The sequence below is a fragment of the Colletotrichum chrysophilum genome (genome assembly GCF_026319265.1).
Source record: "Colletotrichum chrysophilum strain AFK26 chromosome Unknown scaffold_181, whole genome shotgun sequence".
In the NCBI taxonomy this organism is placed as follows: Eukaryota; Fungi; Ascomycota; class Sordariomycetes; order Glomerellales; family Glomerellaceae; genus Colletotrichum; species Colletotrichum chrysophilum.
In genome coordinates this window covers 33225-50293 of record NW_026517468.1, presented here as the reverse complement: position 1 = coordinate 50293, position 17069 = coordinate 33225, and the positions used below count along the sequence as shown (strand labels likewise).

Sequence of the window (17069 nt, the reverse complement as noted above, 5' to 3'; positions counted from 1 at the left end):
ACCCTGATATCACGCGGCCGTCACTCTCCGACCCCCCGTGCTCATGCTTATTACTACAACTCCATCACCCCTTAGCTCTTCACAACTGTTGCAAAGCCTCCCTGCCCAGCTCCTTCACCCGGACTTCCGACACCTTATCGACGGCAGACTTGATCCAGCCTTCGCCCCCGAGAGACTTGATCTCTGCCTTACTGGTCGAAGCGAATGTTCCCAGTGCGACCAGAGCGCGGTAGACGACCTCCGAGTCGCTCTGCTCGGACAGAATTTTGCCCACGGCCGTAATGAAACGCTTGGATTGGAATGAAGTCCTCTCCTTGTGGGCATAGACAGCGTAGTTGATCAAAGTGGTAGTCGCTGCAATCAGGATGTTTCGGTTGAACTGGCCGATGGCTGCACCACCGGAGAGACCAAGTACCTTCTCGAGCAGAGTCGCTGCAGTGTCTGCCTCCCTTGCTGCGAGCGCTTCGCCCTTTGGTGAGGTGAAGATGTTGGCAAACGTGCGCAGGGCCATCATCACTGAGTTCTCGTTAGGAGTAGCGCCGTCGGGCGCGTTCAAGGCACTAGACACGGCAATGCGAAGGAATGACCCTTCAGATGACGAGGCGTCCGCAGCAAGAGGCGACGTCGCAACGCATCTGAGAAGATCCAGCCCCGCCAGACGATCCGAGTAGGGCCACAAGGTCACAATCTTGACAGCAAGGTCAATACCAGCCTGATCAACAGGCTTGGAGTTCTCGATGGCTTCCTTTACCGCGTTAAGGGTGTTTTGCTCGGTTGGGTTCAGAGCCGCATCCTTCCGACCAGATGAAATCATATTTGCGTTGATAGTCAGAATCTTCTTGATCATGGCATCGTATTTGCCAGCCGTGATATTCAGATATTCGGCTTGCGGCAAAACTTTGGGCCTCAACTCAGACTCGCCGGGCCGATATCTTGACTCCGTGCCATAAGGATCAGAGGTGGCTGGCGCAGACTGACCGAGAGTCGCACCTTGGGTGTTTTGTGTGATGAAGTTGGCGACATTGTCGAGATAGCTGATTGGAAGTTCGTTGTCGTTCAGGAACTTCGTGGCAGCATCGTAGGGGTTTTGAGAGAGGTTGTAAGGCAGCTTCAACGGCGGCTTACCATCCTCAATATCGACATCGAAAACGTAGTCGTAGGACTTGCCATTGTACTCGGTCTTCTTGCCGCTGCTGCCCGCTGAGTCGACGACAGTTCCGATGTTGATCCATTGTTGTTGGCCTACAAAAAGTCAGTACTGTCAAGTCGTGCCGCTTGTCTGCTGCAATCACTTACTGGCTGACCACTGGTGGGCGGTAATGTTGCCGTTGCCCTGGTTGATCATCTGCACCTGACCCTCCTTGGTACCGGACCTCGACTCGAGGAACTCTGGACCAGGAAGCTGTTCCTTGTTGATAGATGGCAGCTGCTGCTGAGGAATGGATGAAGCCTTGACAGACTCCTCAAAGTCGGAAATGGCCTGGGCACCGGCTGCCCGCTCGCTGCTGCGGGTGAAGACTCGCGCAACACCGTCGCTTGCTCCCGACACAATATCGCCGGTCTCGGCGTTGACCGCAACAGCCCACACCGAAATTGCAGGGTGAGTAATGGTCTGCACGCAGTCATTGCCCTTCCACACGCGAACAGTGCGGTCCTCGCCGGAGCTTACTAGCTCGCCTGAAGGCAAGCTTGCCAGGGCATAGATGAAGCTCTCGTGGCCATGGAGCTCGCCGACCTGCTGGCCATTCAGTTTCCACAGACGGATAATGCCATCATTGCTGGCACTGGCAATCTCCGCACCGCTTGGGTGGCCCTTCGGAACTTTGCAAAGGGCGCGCACGACTTCGGGGGTGTAGATGGTGGATCGGGGCTCAGCGTCCCCGGCGACGGCAGCCTTGAGGTTGTATATGCGAATGCTAGTGTCGGCGCAGCCAGTCACGACAGTCTCCTCGTCAAGCGCAAGGACGGCCCAGACGCTCTTCTCGTGGCCGCTGAGGCGAATCTCGGGCTCCCACGTGCTGGTGCTCCACACAATGGCCTGAGAATCCCAGCCTCCTGACACGATGTATGTTCCTTTGGGCGAGACGTCCAGACTGCATACATTCTGGGAGTGGCCAATCAAGAGACGCTCGGCATTGTCACCTTGGCTGGATTGTGGTTGTCTGACTTCGACGATGGTATCCTTGCCGCCGGACGCAATGAGGCCATCAGGGTATTGTTCGGAAGGTGGGAGGTACGTGACGGAGTTGACGAATTCGGAGGTCTGGCTCGAGACGGAAGGTTCGAAGGAGGGGGGAGAGTCGGAGACCTGGCGCCAGACTCTTACGCTGCCATCGCGAGAGGCGGATAGGATGGTATGGGAAGCTGGGAAGCTGACAGCCTTGACCTGTTGATCACAAATCACGTTAGCCGTGAAACAAACAGCGAAGCATCGTTGCATGTACTTACGTCGGAGTCGTGGCCAGACAGCTGGGCGGAGAGTTTGTAATCGGCCATGGCTGTCGACTTAGGCCTAGTAGAAAGAATGGTATGCAGAAATTGCTGAAGAGGACCAAGTGTAGATAGCTCACACCTCGGTTGATGATCCGGAGGAGGTGGCTGTTGTCGTGGTGCTGCAACGTGTGGGTGGTTTGGTAATGGTGGCAGCTACACTAGGTACCGGACGATGACGATGGAAGCGGGAACGGCGAAGCTCCACTGCGCCACAAGGGGGGCAGGCGGGGAGGGGCCATTGGGGGGGTCGGTGCAGGTGTCCCCCGGGCAATCAACAGCTCCATCCCTGCCGCCTTTCTGCTTCCATTGACTTCCCTGCCGGAACTGGTCAAGTGGCAGCTCACCAGCCACAGTTGAGGAGCTGCTTATCAAAGCACATGGTGCCGTCTCGTTGCGTCCAATCAGCTCCGCCCGAGGCAGCAGCTCCCCGCTCCTTTCAAGCCACAGCAGCCGAAGGAAGCAGCGCGGGGTCAACTCTGTCCTCTTGCAGCAGCAGCACCTCGCTTTCAGTTTCAGGGGTCCATTGAATCTCGGTGCATCAGCGTCCTCCTTCCTTCCAGAACCTCCATGGGCTCTGCTCCGACTCGGGACAGAACCCCACTATTATTTCCTTCGCGCTGCTCTCCCATTTGCTTCCATCCACTTTGTTTCGCAGCTATCTTCTTGATTCCCGTTTTTTTGCTTCTGCTTCTTCCTCCCCTGCGCTGCCCGAGGCGTTCTCTCACGACCCCATTGCATCCTCCACGAACATTTACGACGTTACGGCTGTATTGACTGACTCTCCTTTTTCTTTCCTCGCGGACATTGGCTCTCTACACATCGTACACCTCGGCATTTGTCCCGCGTCAACGACTTCCGTTTGATACCCCCCCTCTCCTCCCCCGACGCACACGTTGCGACAGCGAACACCTTCGAAATCCCTTCAAACTACCGATCACCAGCACCATGGCGACCACACCTTCTGCTGCGGCCGAGACCTCGCGTCAATACGTCCCCCTCACCTGCCACGGCCACTCGCGACCCGTTCCTCATGTCTGCTTCTCTTCTCTGGAAAAGGAAGAGCAGTACTACATGATCTCCGCCTGCAAGGGTAAGCTTGCGACACGCGACCCGGCTTTGCGATCGGCGCAATGCTAACCTTGTCGCAGACGGAAACCCTATGCTGCGCGATGGCCTCACTGGCGATTGGTAGGGCGAAGCACATCGACCGCGTAGTGGCACTGCTAACTGACTGATAGGATCGGAACCTTCATCGGCCACAAGGGTGCCGTCTGGCAGGCCAGACTTAGTCCTGATGCCTCTAACGCTGCCACCGCCTCTGCTGACTTCACTGCGTAAGCTCTGTGCGACTTTCGACTTGCGAGTAGTGGCTAACGATTTGTAGCAAGGTCTGGGACACCCACAGCGGCGAGGTCCTCTACACTCTCCAGCACAACCACATCGTCCGCGCCGTTGCCTACCCTCCCGACAACTCTGACCTGATCGCGACCGGAGGTATGGAGAAGAAGCTGCGCGTCTTTGACCTGAGCGACTTTGCTCCCAACCCGAACGATGCCGCCGGTCCTGTGACTGTCCAGGCCTCGGCCGGTTTCGAGATTGGCGAGGGCACCCACACCGGCTCAATCAAGTTCATCGCCTGGACTAAGGACCCTAACACGATCGTCACCGCTTCCGATAACACCCTCCGCTGGTTCGACCTTCCCACGCGCCAAGTCATTCGTCAGGAGGTTCTCGACGGCGAGATCAAGTCTTGCGAGCTGGTCTCTCTTGCTCCCGAAATCACCTCCCCTGGCGATATTGGCGGCGGTCTTCCAGTCCTGGCGGTTGCCGCCGGCAAGTCCGTCTACTTCTGGGGCGGCATCCAGGCCATGGATGAGCTCAAGCGCATGGAGCTGAAGCACGGCGTTGCTAGTGTTGGCCTCGATATCAAGGGACGCAAGTTTGTTGTTGGAGAGGAGCCTGGCACCTGGGCGCGTGTCTGCCGCTGGGACGATGGCACCGAGATTGGTGAGTCTTGCCGAGAAAGCACGATGGACTCGTTACTGATAAGCCGCAGAAACCCTGAAGGGCCACCACGGTCCCATCTGGTCTATCGCCTTTGCCCCTGACAACAAGCTGTACGCGACCAGCTCCGAAGACGGCACGATCAAGCTGTGGAAGAACTGCGACGGCTTCTACGGCCTTTGGCGTGGCGGTGCCACCAACGCGGAGCGCACCGTGGACTAGAAGAGCACGGCCTCCAGCGTGGTGTCACGCAGCGATGCCAGTGATATCTATTCTCTCCCAAGCAGCCGAGTCTCTTCGGGCTCGCAATTCGACGGCTGCTCGCATCTGAGCAACAACTCCATCTCTGAGACTCCGGCGGCGGCTCATCAGCAGATGGGAAAGTTCCTAGCCTCCGTCACTGATGCTACCGGACAGGAGACGCAGTCGTATGCCCAGATCACCCGTCGCCGTTTGGCTCAGACCAACTAAGCAGATGTCGGGGGTTACGCGCAGGAGGGACTGAGATGTTCCACTTGCCGCCAGATCTCTCGTCGAGCTACAGTGTGCATGGATAGAATACATAAAACGTTTGAGTTATTAGAGCGAGCCATTGAGGATGACGGCTAGGGTAGATGGTTGCCACCAATGGCGATTGATACCAGAATGCACATTACTAGACCTGAGAAAGCATCTGAGTACAAAGCGCTCAACAGAATCCCTTTATCTCATCCACGCAAGTGTGAGGCTGCCTCGTGTGGAGTCTGTGCCTGAAGTGAACATTCACCCGTGCGACTCTGTTCGTCCTTTCAAATAGAGGAGCCTTCTCAATTGAGGAGCCTTCTCAATTGCCCAACAAAGAGGGTGAGTAAATCCCCCGACCCTCCAATGCAGCTGATGAGATGAAGCCCTCTCAGACAAGGGATCAATATGCTTATTGCTTCTGCTAGCCATGACTCTGCCACCTTCATCCTTTCCATCGCTGCCTCAACCTCTTATGACTCCTGCTGCTGTCATCTCTAATGTCTCCAGATTTATTGCCTTCATTCCTGTCGTCAAATCTGGGGTTAAACCCGTCAAACATTGCTTCTCGCCGCGGAAGCACAGTCAAATGTAGCAACCAGATCACTTGCTTGCCTGTGAAGAAGGCACCCCGCCATGCCAGGCCTCGGGGCTTATGTTTTCAGAGCGTCAGTAATCTAGCTCCTCAATCTGCGTTGAATGCAGCCGCACCACAGGTAACATCTCTGATGATCCGCGGGTACTGTGAAGTGCCTAAAGTGCTGAAAGATCTGGTGAGGAAGGTGGGAATGCTCGAAGTCCGTTTTGGCAGGTTTGGAATCTTGGAAGTGGCCTTTTGGGGATGGAGATGGACGATTGCATTCTGAAAATCCATCGAGATGTTTTGGTCGAGTTATCGGAGTCCTATCTGCGGGCACTTGTGTCGATTTAAACCGCCAGCCTCGGCTCGACGGGCTAAACACACCTGACAAACTACTTGAACACACTACGACACTGTTTGAACGCAGGGTATCTTCAAACTACTCTAGCTGTGCCGCTATGACGAGTGATGAGATTCTTGGCATCGAACGTCAATGCGTAGATAACATCCTAAGTCTCCCCGTCCGCGAGGTTCGCACGAGAAGCATTCAGTACTCGGAATGGTCTCTGGGTGCAGCAGCTTGGGAATGGAGTTGAAGCAGAATCCCATCGAGTCGCAACTCTCTCCTCAAAGGTTACGCAATACCAGATAAACTTCCAAGCCTGCTCTGAACTGGCGTTTCTTCCTCGTCAATGAGCGGATCTCTCAACTTTGAGGTCGACATTTGTAATTGTCACGGAACAGTGGAAGAGTATAACCGCCTGATTGAATTAGGGAGTTTTTGTAGGCAGAGGCATCTTAATCTCCGCGAACAACCCTCCGTTGCTTTGCTCTCGGAGAGCCACAGCCACAAACAACCCTGTATGAGCCCTCTCGCATGAATTCCATAGGACTGGACTGCATACGTGCCTCAAGCAACTACATCATGAAAGATTGGCTGGAAGCTCGGCCAACGCCAGCCAAATCACTCATTACGCTAACTTGAGACTACCTTGCAAGTAGGGTTGTTGCTACTGGGTGCTTACGGGCTGAGCTTGCAATCCCCGTGGGACTATTCCATGGAGGTGAGGCTCCTAAGCAGGTTTCAAATGACATACCGCCGGCGTAGTCTTTGACGTTTGTTTGGTCAAATATATCTAAGATAGCAATCTTGATATTTCTCTACCTTTGCTGCTTCGGGCTACTGGTCTCAATATTCCCCAGAGGATACTTATCCCATCAGCTAAAACCTTCTGCGCTTTACAATTGGACGTTAAAGTTTCAATTGCCCATTTGAAACCCAGATTGAAGGCGCGCGGACTCTTCAAATACTCGAGCGAGACGGACAAAACAAAAACACGTACTTGAGGAATCTGTGACACACCTCCCCATGACCCGTTTACTCCTTTGAAACTCTACCCACGGCGGCCGTCGTTGCTTGCGTTACACCGGCCACGCACGCAGACTTGCATTCCCGACAACAGGTTTGGCTGGCGCCATGTTCATATCCCTGACGAGGAAGTATGTCTTTCAAATACGCGCAATGTTAGACAAGTAGGCATGGTCCTCTGAGATCCACCGTTTCAAGTGCTGTTACGCAGCTCCAAGTACTCGCTTGTGGAGTGGCTCAGGGGCGCTGATGGGGTTTAGAATGTCTCCAGAGCTAGCGGTTGTAGACAAAATGTTGCTCACCTACTACCAAAAGACAGCACCATGCTCAATTAATATCATTATTCAGCTTATTGCGATTGGCCTTGGCGACGAAGTCAAAAAGTTCCATCATTTGAGCAACAGGAAGTTCTCCCCCTGCATTGCGGGCTGCAATAGCACTGTTGACAATAGGTGGACAATCCGGTTGGCCCATGGCCCACTTGCCCCCATTCAGTTTCGACGAAAACTCGCCAGTAGCGATGTATTGCCAGCTTCGGCAAGCATTAAGAGCGCTGTTGGTCGAGTTCGCTTCGTTTGCTTGGTGCCATGCCAGCGAGTCCGCGATTGCTTCCAAAACCCAGCTGTCGGGAACCGCCCCAAAAGCCTCAGTTATAGCAAAGCCGTGCAGGCAGCCACCAAGTTGACGTCCCATGGCGATGTCCAGTAAGAACCAGTGACTCGACTCGTTGGCGGGGTCGAGACTGACATGGTCGGCTTGGTGAGGTCCGCTATTCAGGTTGAGTTCGAAACGTGGGTGGCGGCTGGCTGGATTGACCGAGTTTTGAGCATAGACGACGAGCTCAAGTTTGGTGGCCGGGCATGGCAACGCATCTTGGTTCAACAGGGAGATTATGGCTTGCTTTTCATCGGTCTCGAGCGGATTCTTGACGATTGCCTGGACATCGAGGTCGCTGGAGCCTGGCTCATAGGCGCCGTAGGCGGCAGAACCGAGAAGATAGACGCCGACGAGTTGGTCTCTCAGGTGGTCGACAAGACGCTTGACGATTTCGTCGAGGTAAGCGCTTACCTCGTTTAGCAGGTCGTTTTCCATGACGGTTTCTATTCCCTTTTAGAGTAGTCAACCTTGAAGGTAAATCCGAACATACAAGATCTAGAGCAAATGGGGTTCGCGGCAGGGTTAATGTTGTCGAATGAGCTGTGTTGTATAAGGAAGCGGTGGCCACGGAGAAGACCTTAAACGCATGGACGTCAGCCTTAGGTAAGGCAGAAGACATGACCCACTTATGCCACTTGTAGCAGGCTGTCCTATTAGATGCTATGAAGCTCTATTTTCGCTCAGACCTAAATCTTTCGTGGCAGCAGAGGCGCCTCGACCATGACCATATCGATCTCGAGGCCCCACAACCGCCGTATATCGTCTTCGTCGGTCAAAGCTTTGAGCAGGTACAGTCGGGTGGACTTGAGAAGGGGTATTATAAAGTAATCCTGCTTCTATTCTATCACATAATAAAGTCTTACTCTAGCTATCTTGTCAGCATAGGCAAGCAGGCCATAGCTGGAGCCCTCGATATCCTTGACTTTGGTCTCGCGGATCAGGTCGTCCAGCTCAGCGTTGCTCTCCTTGCGCGCGTATTCGAAGAGGTGGAAGGACATCATGTAAGTAGGTTTTTAATCCTACGTATCTGGAATTTTGCTAACTTGTCTGCCTCTAGGGTCGCCGCGCGTATAGGAGGATGTGAGGAACAGGCTCGAGGCCTCTTTCGAAGCAGGTAGCCCTCTGGTCCCTATTTAGTTGATTCCTGTCTAATCAAGTTTTGCAGCGGTCGAGTTCTTATGCCATGGCCACGAGAACCCTTTTGGCCACGGTAGGTGCGCCACTCACACTCCCATGAGTTTGAGTTTCCGGAATCAGGCTGACTCGCAACATTAGCGAAGAGTCACATCGTTGAGTTTGTGCCCTCGAGTGTAGGTTCCAGCTATCGCCAGGCTCCAGCCGGTATGTCAATCCTCGTCTCATTTGCATCCCTTGCTCCCCGTTTGCTTCACTTGATTTGCTGGTCCTGACTTGGCAAGCGTGAGCTGCGAGTGCTGTCAGCGTTCCGGTACATCTCTGCCTGATTTTCTTCCTCTGTTCCATTGCCTTTTCGCTTTCTTTTCATCCCCCAGTCTTCGTTCGCGTCTCCTCGGTGAAGTAGAATTATGCGATGGGTGCACGTTGTGTAGGTTCTGACCAACCTTCTTCTGGGGGTCTCGTCATCCACCTTGCAAGCCCCAAAGATGAGTCAGACGCGCCGTCCTGGCGTTATTCAAAACATGGCCTGCCGTCCCTGTCTTGAATTCCTTTACGTCCTTCGTCAACGCTCGACCGTTCCTAGGCCAATCCTGACTTGCACTGACAGCGACATCTTCCCGACTACCCATCATTTCAAATCAACGTCATGCCCCATTTCTTCGACCTGCCCCGCGAGGTGCGGGATCTGATCTACGGCCAATACGTCATTTCCGACGGCGGTTATGTATTGGACTTCGAAAGTAACACCCTCAGATGTGCCAACGGCGACAACATCGACCTTGCCTTCATGCTCACCTGCAAAGCTGTGGCAAATGAATTGAGGACCGTGCCGTTCTCTACGAATACTCTCGACTTTTCTACGACATGTTCTGAGGAGCATCGCGTCACCGCCGGTCGTTTCGGCGATATAGTCATGCGTATATCGAAGCAGCTGGGGGAGAAGTTGCACAACATATACCCCGATAATCTCAGCGTTCCTGATGATGTCTGGGAGGAGCTCACGCGGGATCATCCAAGATTTGCGCCGTACCTCGGCATGATCAAAGGTAGAGCAAACAAATGGTGGACCAACGACCAAGGCAAGTTGAGGCAACATTCGGACTGGCGAAATGTCAGTTCCACTGGCTGCTGCGAGGAAACACCGTCTGTTTTCCGCAAGTTCTCCCGTGCTGCCATGCAAACTATTCTGGCACACAAGGATCGATTCAGCCCGGAGCAATTCTCAAACTTCCAGAACGGAGTATTTGTCCTTGGAGAGGAACGCAGGAACGATGATGGGACGGAACCAGCACACCTTGAGAGGCTGGCCGGACTGAATCCCGATCCCTGGGAAATTCCGACCCGACAAAGAGTTGACGGCATGATGAATCTTATCCGCAATATTGAGGCGGAGCGGATGGAAGCGGAACGGAAAGCTCGCCGTGAAAGATGGGATCGCGATTGCGGACTCGATACAAGCTTGATCAAGTATCACTACTCCGCAGCGGCTGTAGCTATTCGGTTTCTCAAGTCTTTATCGAGGGATACCCGATTGAATATCAGGAAAATCCTACTCAAAGAAGAGTGATTGGCAGTCGCATTCTCTGAATGCCATGGGCTTGGGCTCATTCCATTTTGCCGAGAGAACCCGCAGCTTCGTGTGAAACGACGGGTCAACATGTGGAGGACCATCCTACCTATCACATACAGGGATTTATATGCTATTGGCATGGCGTTAAAGCCTTCAACCAAAGGAACTCGCACACAGAAGGAATGGTCATCCCAAGTCGCGATCTGGGCACAAGAGGCATTGGAACTTGAACATGCTGGAATGCCACCAGGTTCATTCACCCTCACTATCGATGGAGACTCGTCATGCGCGGAAATCTTCCGGGAAGTGGTTCAGCGAGACGCTGTGTGGCAGCAAGCAATTGATATCTGCTTTGAGCGAGGCATTCTTCCACCGCTGCGATGGGATGTCAGGCGAAGAGACGCAAGAGATCACAAACGTACCGCCTTTAGCCAGCGTGAGGATCCGGAACAGCCCGGTTCGTCAGATAATTCCTGGTATGTACGCGAAGGTTTTCCGCAGGCAATCCATGCTATTGTAGCTGGGACGTCTGTCGTCAAATGCAATTTCTGGGTGGGCGACGCTTGGGACGTGGAACAATTGGTAGAAGAGAACAAGGGTTGGACTATGCTCCAATGGAAGACAGGTTGGCACAGTCAGTTTACGACTAGACAGTTTGAGCCTGACCCGCCATGACCCAGCTGGACACAGCTTTTGTGCGACGACACATTGCAGACGGGTCTGCCCCGGCAAAGGCGAAAATGAGGCAGGCCAGGTTGAGGAGCAACAAAGTTTACATGGGGAACTTGCAACAAATTGCAGGAGAGGACATGGCTTAGTGAGGGTTATGAGAGAGCAGTTAATTTCATAATAAAGCCGTCTGATAACGTTTCCCCACATTATCCAGGTCATTGTATTCATATTTGTCTGAGTAACGTGTTCTGAATTGCGTTGAACTCTTGCGTGGAAGTCGAGCTCACCCTACGTCAATCAATGCCTCTGTCATAGCATCCTCAGAAACTCACATAGTAGAATCGTGCATAATGACCAGAATCTATCCCTCTGAAACTTCGAATAAGGGAAATGGACTAATGACTAAATTCTGGTGTACCTGACGGAAAACTCCTAGGTAGGTAGTATGGGTGAAGGAGAGCGAATAGACTGAACCCATGGTCTTGATATGACCAGCCTTACACGGAAAGAGGCACGATGCAAGACTCACTTCAATGGTGGCAGTAGCACAGTGTCGTCAGACACATATGACATACTCAAAAGTCTGTGCTTGCCCTCCTTCAGGTCAACTTCATTAGGCTTTGTTTGGCCAACATCACAAAATCCTTATTTGAAGTCACAGACGGATTTATACATTTCCAGATGTACCTATAATATACAAAGAAGCTCACACAATGTTGCATCGGCCGATGCCCAACTTAGCAGTTGGTCTGGATGCCATGGGCGTACATGGCGAAGGAGTCAGCGTTATTCAGCGCCTGCGAGGTGCTGAGGCCGTCAACGCATCCCTCATAGCCGTAGCACACGTCGTCAGTGCCGGCGACCTCGGACAAGTGGGTGGACTCGTGGACCAGGACGTAGGGCTGGTCGGCTCCGTGGCAGGTGCTGGTGGAGGCGGGGAACTGGAACCAGTAGTCGCAGACGACGATGTACCCGTCGGTGCCGGGCTGGGCGTAGGCAACGACGCCGTCGCTGCAGAAGTTGCCGACGTCAGTGCAGTGCAGACCGGCTCCGCTCGACGTGCTGCCGAGAAGGGTGGCGGCCTTGCCGAAGACGCTGGCGACGGTGCTCTTGGTGCTCGAGGAGGAGGAGCCGAAGTACTGCTCGACGCGGGTGCCGGCAGTCGCGGCGGTCTGGGCCGCGGTGGCGTAGCTCTTGGCCTTGGAGAGGGCGGCCGTGACGGCGGTCTTCTTGGAGCCGGTGCAGTCGCTCTGAATGGTCACGCGCTTCTCAGCGAGACTCTGGTGGAAGGCGGCGTGGACGGAGGCGGCCTGGACACCGTCGACCTTGGCCTGCAGAACGCCGGAGTCGAAAACGACCTGACCGACGATCTTGTTGCTGCCCTCCTCAGCGTAGCGAAGGGAGCCTGTGCTGGAGATGTTGTAGTCGCCACCGCTGCTCAGGTCGTGGACCTGGGCGGCGTCCCACTGGACCTGGACGACCTCGCCGGCAGCGATGGTGCGGAAGGCGGTGTCGGGGAGGTCAGCATCGTGGACATAGACGCGGACGCCGGTGAAGGCAACCTTGTTTACTGTTGACGTTGTTAGATCATGTTCGTTCAATGTTCTCTATTAGTGCCAGGTTCACGTACCGCCATCTGCCGAGGCCGTGGAAAACTGGGCCTTTTCAACGGGGGATCCGTCAAGGATCGAACCAGCCTTGAGCACCCTCAGGGGCGTGGTGCCGGTGTTGGTAATGCTGGCCTTCAATTCGCTGTTGCCGACCTGCTCGATCTTGACATCGAGGGGCCCAGCCCGCTTGCCAAGGTTGATTGCGGCGCCGTTGGCGAGGGCCGCAAGGCAGGAGATGACGGTGGCGGCCTTCATCGTGAATAAGGAATGAGGAAAAAGAACGAACGGAGTTGGAGAGAAAGAATGGAAATCGTTGATGGGTTCACAACATAAGCTATGTTTGAGGATCAGCGGGACAGCAGAGCTTTATGGCTGCGTCTTTCACGGGGAGACTCATGTTACGATGGCAATCTTCGCCTATAATACGAGCAATATTTTGCGTAACGGAGAAGAAAAATCAAGGACCCAGATCGAGGCCAAGCCCATTTCCGCCACGGAGAATTAACGCGTTGGTCGGAATGCGGGTGTGCAGCCAAGACGTTCCGATAGCCTCAAACTCTAGAGAAGACAGGACACCGGCAGCCGTGGGCCAAACAGAAGCCGGACTGGCCCCATGGCGGGCCCAGTTACGGAGACCACGGCACTCTAGTTGAGGCTATTCCTCCCTCGCTTGCTTGCAAGATGGAACGGTCATCGTGAATAGTTGCCCCCTGAGTGTGGTGATCAGCACGAGATATGGGGTCGCAGGTGCCAGGCTCGGAGTTTAGAATAAATAGAGTAGTGGGCCGTTTCGGCGCCTGGTTCGCTGTTTATTTTCACGATCGCTCAACACCAACCAGAAAGCCGCGCTTCAGCCTTGGCAGCCTTGGCAGCGCGACGTTTTGATTAAGGACGGGTTCTGGACGGCCCCATTTCCAGCATTAGCTAATCTCGGCAGCGCACTCCGTATACGTAACCTCCTCCGGCCCCCCGCACCACGCTCCGTCCGCTTTAATATTCAGCAAACCTCCGGTGCCTAACCAAGCTTGCCACCTGCCTAAAACAGCTTCAGGGCTGGCGTCGATCCATTCAGGAGTTGCGGCCTGTTCAGTAGCCATACACACGTGCGCCAGAAAAAGCCTCGTATTCCCCCTCGGTACGAGCATCGCCATCTGCCGTTGTTCTGCCGGCAAACACCAGTCCCAAGGCACACACAGTCGCTATTGCAAACTCGATCACTGAAGAGGAACTTTTTGTTGCCTGTTTGTTCAGCAATCAGTCCAGCAATCCAGTTCATCGAGACTCAAGTCATCATACATGATCCCTCAGCGCCGCAACCACAGACCCCTCACGTTCCCGGTCGCCCTGATATTCGGCGCCGTCATTCTTCTCACGCTCTATTTCCATTCCCCGATTGAGACTCTGACAATGGCCGACTCGACGTCCTTCCTCAGCAACCTGGAAGTGAGCGTGTCTCAATCTGCCTCGTCTCCACCCAGCGTGAAGGTATCCGTCAAAAACACACATCCTGACACTCCCGTGACGATCATCAAATGGAACTCCCCTGTTGACCCAATCGTCCTCGGCCTGGGCCAGGTATCCGTCACTCCAGCTGGTGCCTCTGAGCCGATGCACATCGCTGCGATCAAGGTCGGGCGCAAGATGCCACCCGGGCCTGAGTCGTTGGTGACCCTGAAGCCGGGCGAGAGCGCCGAGAACGTGGTCGAACTGCGCGAGCCCAGGGTGCCAGAGGATGTGTGGAAGGCGGGCAAGGCAAAGGTTTCTTTGAAGGGAAGATGGATGGCGGTATGGCCTGGCTTGACCACGGAGGAGCTGTTGCAGAAGCCTGAAAAGCTGCAGTCTATTGGAGCTGGGCCAGAATCATTGCAGGGAGATTGGGAGACTGAGACTATCGAAGTTGGAAATTGAACGGCTGACCTTTTTGGAAATGCCTGACTCGAGGTTGCCGGGGCTGTTGCGATCTTTTGGGGTGGGGAGCAGAGGTATGGTTCCACCAGGGCTTCGCAACAACCTTGACTTTGACAGACTGATCAACGAAGTCGAAGTCAGATGTGGGTTTTCAAAGGTTCAGCAATATTTCTATCCATCGAAGGCCTTTCCCGTTACATGCAGACACGGAAGTGTTGAACTCGCTTGTGCCAAAATGCAACTTCTATCTGTGATCTCGGCCCGCTGCGATCTCTAATTTTGACGTGTAACAATATGGGACTACTCATGTCATTGAGGCTCCGGATTTCAGCTTCGTCTTGAAAATCTATTCATAACATGGTGAGGTATTATCAATAGGTGCTGAGATTTCAATGCAGGCGTTCATAAGTCTTCGTGCCAGCTAGAGTATCTCGACCAAAATACCTCATCTGGTTTCTCTCGGATACGTCTGCCGATCAAATGCGACCCTACTGCATTGAAGAGCTTCCAGAAAAGACCCGCCGTCTTCCTAGATTTACTCGCGCCCGTCTCAAGACGCAGCTCCAATTAGCCAAAGTAACGCATGCACCTGCGCCAATCACAGAACACACGTTGCATCCGTTGAAAGATGGAATGAGTCCCATTCAAACCGAGGTTTCCTTCTTTACAGGATCGGATGACATCAATGCTTTCACAATGACTGCCTGCTGTAATTAATGTGCACAACGCGCGAGCCCCTCATTTGGAGTCATTCCCGATTAGCAGAACCCCGCGTGCCGGAGTCCCCTCACCAAAATATTCCCCCAATTAGCTTCATTTCTATGCCAAGAACTATCTTGGCCCTCAGTAAGTTGTTCCCAATTAACCCGACCCGAAGAAGCACATCTCCGTCTAGACTACTCTGTGGTCGAGCAAACCCCATCAGACTATTTCTTTCAGTTGCTTATGTTAATCACCAATTGTCGTGTTTGAAGAGAATTCGATTGGAGATGCGTTACAGTCCTTTGGCGAACTCATTATCAATGCTCCTTCTTTTCCTGGTTTCGGCATGGCTCCGCCCGATCGCTGGAGCACCGCCGCCGCCTGACAGCCTTTGGCAGATCTCACCGCCTCTGAACTACAGCGACGTTCTCTACGCAGGATGGGAACAGATCCCCGTCCAGAAGGAGATCCAGATTTACAATGGAGTTGCTGAAAACCGAACCTACGCTCACCACCCGGAACTCTTCTCTATTGGCTCAAACGTTTTTCTCATCTACTCTTCAGCTCCGGTTGATGAGGATAGCATGGGACAGGATGTTTGGATATCAACATCCAACGACAGCGGTCTCACGTGGAGCCCAGGCAAGAGCTTGATGCCGGCCGCCTTGCTTCCTAACCAGACAGAAGCATACAATTGGAAGTACTGGTGCGATCGCGGGATCGCGCAGCGAGCATGGCAGGCTCTTACGTTTGTGCATCTCTCCGATGGATCGCTTTACGCGATAGGCCAGTCCGGCAGCCGCTGGTGTCCCGGGCGGTGGACGTCGGCTGGCCGCATTGCGGTTGAGATCTCGCTTGATGGAGAGCCTCTTCAGGACCCTTGCTGGATTGAGAAGAACGAGTGGACTGACTCGGAACGGTACGAGGAGACTGTTTACGGCACGGAATACGGCATGAAATACTGCACCCGCGCTTGCGAGATCAACTCAATACTTCGCAGGCCAGATGAGGCTCCTGCGTGGTCACCGTGGTTGTACAACAACGGCCTCTTCGCCGCTGACGGCATTCATCAGATGGAGGAGCAGACTTTTGCAGTGTGGCATGACGATGCAGACTCGCCAACGGGAGGTTACTGGCAGCGCCACTGGCGAGACATCACCACGGAAGCGAACAATACCCACTCCGTCTGGGTTGAGTACAACGACGACCCCGAAGGCGACGGCTGGTATCCAAAAGTGAAGAACAAGATGGGAAACAAGATTTACCAGACTAACATCCCGGACGCGAAGACCAAACAATTCCTCGGACAGCTAGCCACTGGGGACAGATTCCTTCTGTCGAACCCAAGGTACAACGCTGCCGACCCTCAGCGCCAGCCACTCACGCTTGCGTTGTCTCGAGGGAACTATCAAAGGTACAAGGCAATCGGAGTGTTGCGAACCAATGCGACGAGGGAGATTGTGCCAGATACGCGCGACGGGATTAAAAATCGGGCATTCGGGTTCAGCTATCCCACAGCAGTGCAGGTCGGGGATAAGCTGATTGTCGCATACAGCGAGAACAAGGAGAACATTTGGGTCAGCATTGTCGATGTCAGTGTGTTGCCGCAAGAAGAGCCCATCAGTTGATGAGAGGCAGTCCGGCTCTCGATGAAGGACTTCAAAATTTGGACGAATAAATGTGTTAGGAGTCGTCTTGCCGGACGACACGATGTTGAACCGCTCAAAGCCTCGGAAATAATATGGTGATCAGTAGCAGTGGTAGCTGTTGTAAAAAGCTCGGCCCCACCCCGACCGGCATCGGTCCGTGGGTCTGCGTCGGTGTAGACTTGCTTCTCATTATGAGAACTCGTCTATTTGAGCGGGA

The 17069-nt window shown here is 53.9% G+C and overlaps 8 protein-coding genes across 8 annotated transcripts; 4 read left to right on the top strand and 4 right to left on the bottom strand.

The window, feature by feature from the left end:
* Window positions 1-79: 79 nt before the first annotated feature.
* On the bottom strand, window positions 80-2496 carry COL26b_012569 (uncharacterized protein; the record flags this gene model as incomplete). The annotated part of the gene is made up of 3 exons (XM_053185212.1): window positions 80-1242; window positions 1297-2386; window positions 2449-2496. 3 exons carry the CDS (start codon window positions 2494-2496, stop codon window positions 80-82), a joined length of 2301 nt encoding a protein of 766 aa, XP_053030847.1.
* A 942-nt stretch (window positions 2497-3438) lies between these two features.
* COL26b_012568 (uncharacterized protein) lies at window positions 3439-4719 on the top strand (the record flags this gene model as incomplete). The annotated part of the gene is made up of 5 exons (XM_053185211.1): window positions 3439-3583; window positions 3642-3681; window positions 3732-3827; window positions 3878-4500; window positions 4550-4719. 5 exons carry the CDS (start codon window positions 3439-3441, stop codon window positions 4717-4719), a joined length of 1074 nt encoding a protein of 357 aa, XP_053030846.1.
* A 2555-nt stretch (window positions 4720-7274) lies between these two features.
* On the bottom strand, window positions 7275-8039 carry COL26b_012567 (uncharacterized protein; the record flags this gene model as incomplete). The annotated part of the gene is made up of 1 exon (XM_053185210.1): window positions 7275-8039. The coding sequence occupies one exon, from the start codon at window positions 8037-8039 to the stop codon at window positions 7275-7277; it is 765 nt and encodes a 254-aa protein (XP_053030845.1).
* A 251-nt stretch (window positions 8040-8290) lies between these two features.
* COL26b_012566 (uncharacterized protein) lies at window positions 8291-8602 on the bottom strand (the record flags this gene model as incomplete). The annotated part of the gene is made up of 2 exons (XM_053185209.1): window positions 8291-8407; window positions 8468-8602. 2 exons carry the CDS (start codon window positions 8600-8602, stop codon window positions 8291-8293), a joined length of 252 nt encoding a protein of 83 aa, XP_053030844.1.
* A 785-nt stretch (window positions 8603-9387) lies between these two features.
* COL26b_012565 (uncharacterized protein) lies at window positions 9388-10308 on the top strand (the record flags this gene model as incomplete). The annotated part of the gene is made up of 1 exon (XM_053185208.1): window positions 9388-10308. The coding sequence occupies one exon, from the start codon at window positions 9388-9390 to the stop codon at window positions 10306-10308; it is 921 nt and encodes a 306-aa protein (XP_053030843.1).
* A 1412-nt stretch (window positions 10309-11720) lies between these two features.
* Window positions 11721-12848, bottom strand: COL26b_012564 (uncharacterized protein; the record flags this gene model as incomplete). The annotated part of the gene is made up of 2 exons (XM_053185207.1): window positions 11721-12553; window positions 12614-12848. The coding sequence occupies 2 exons, from the start codon at window positions 12846-12848 to the stop codon at window positions 11721-11723; spliced, it is 1068 nt and encodes a 355-aa protein (XP_053030842.1).
* Window positions 12849-14000: 1152 nt separating this feature from the next.
* COL26b_012563 (uncharacterized protein) lies at window positions 14001-14501 on the top strand (the record flags this gene model as incomplete). Its single annotated transcript, XM_053185206.1, has 1 exon — window positions 14001-14501. The coding sequence occupies one exon, from the start codon at window positions 14001-14003 to the stop codon at window positions 14499-14501; it is 501 nt and encodes a 166-aa protein (XP_053030841.1).
* Window positions 14502-15523: 1022 nt separating this feature from the next.
* COL26b_012562 (uncharacterized protein) lies at window positions 15524-16831 on the top strand (the record flags this gene model as incomplete). The annotated part of the gene is made up of 1 exon (XM_053185205.1): window positions 15524-16831. The coding sequence occupies one exon, from the start codon at window positions 15524-15526 to the stop codon at window positions 16829-16831; it is 1308 nt and encodes a 435-aa protein (XP_053030840.1).
* Between the last annotated feature and the right edge of the window lie 238 nt (window positions 16832-17069).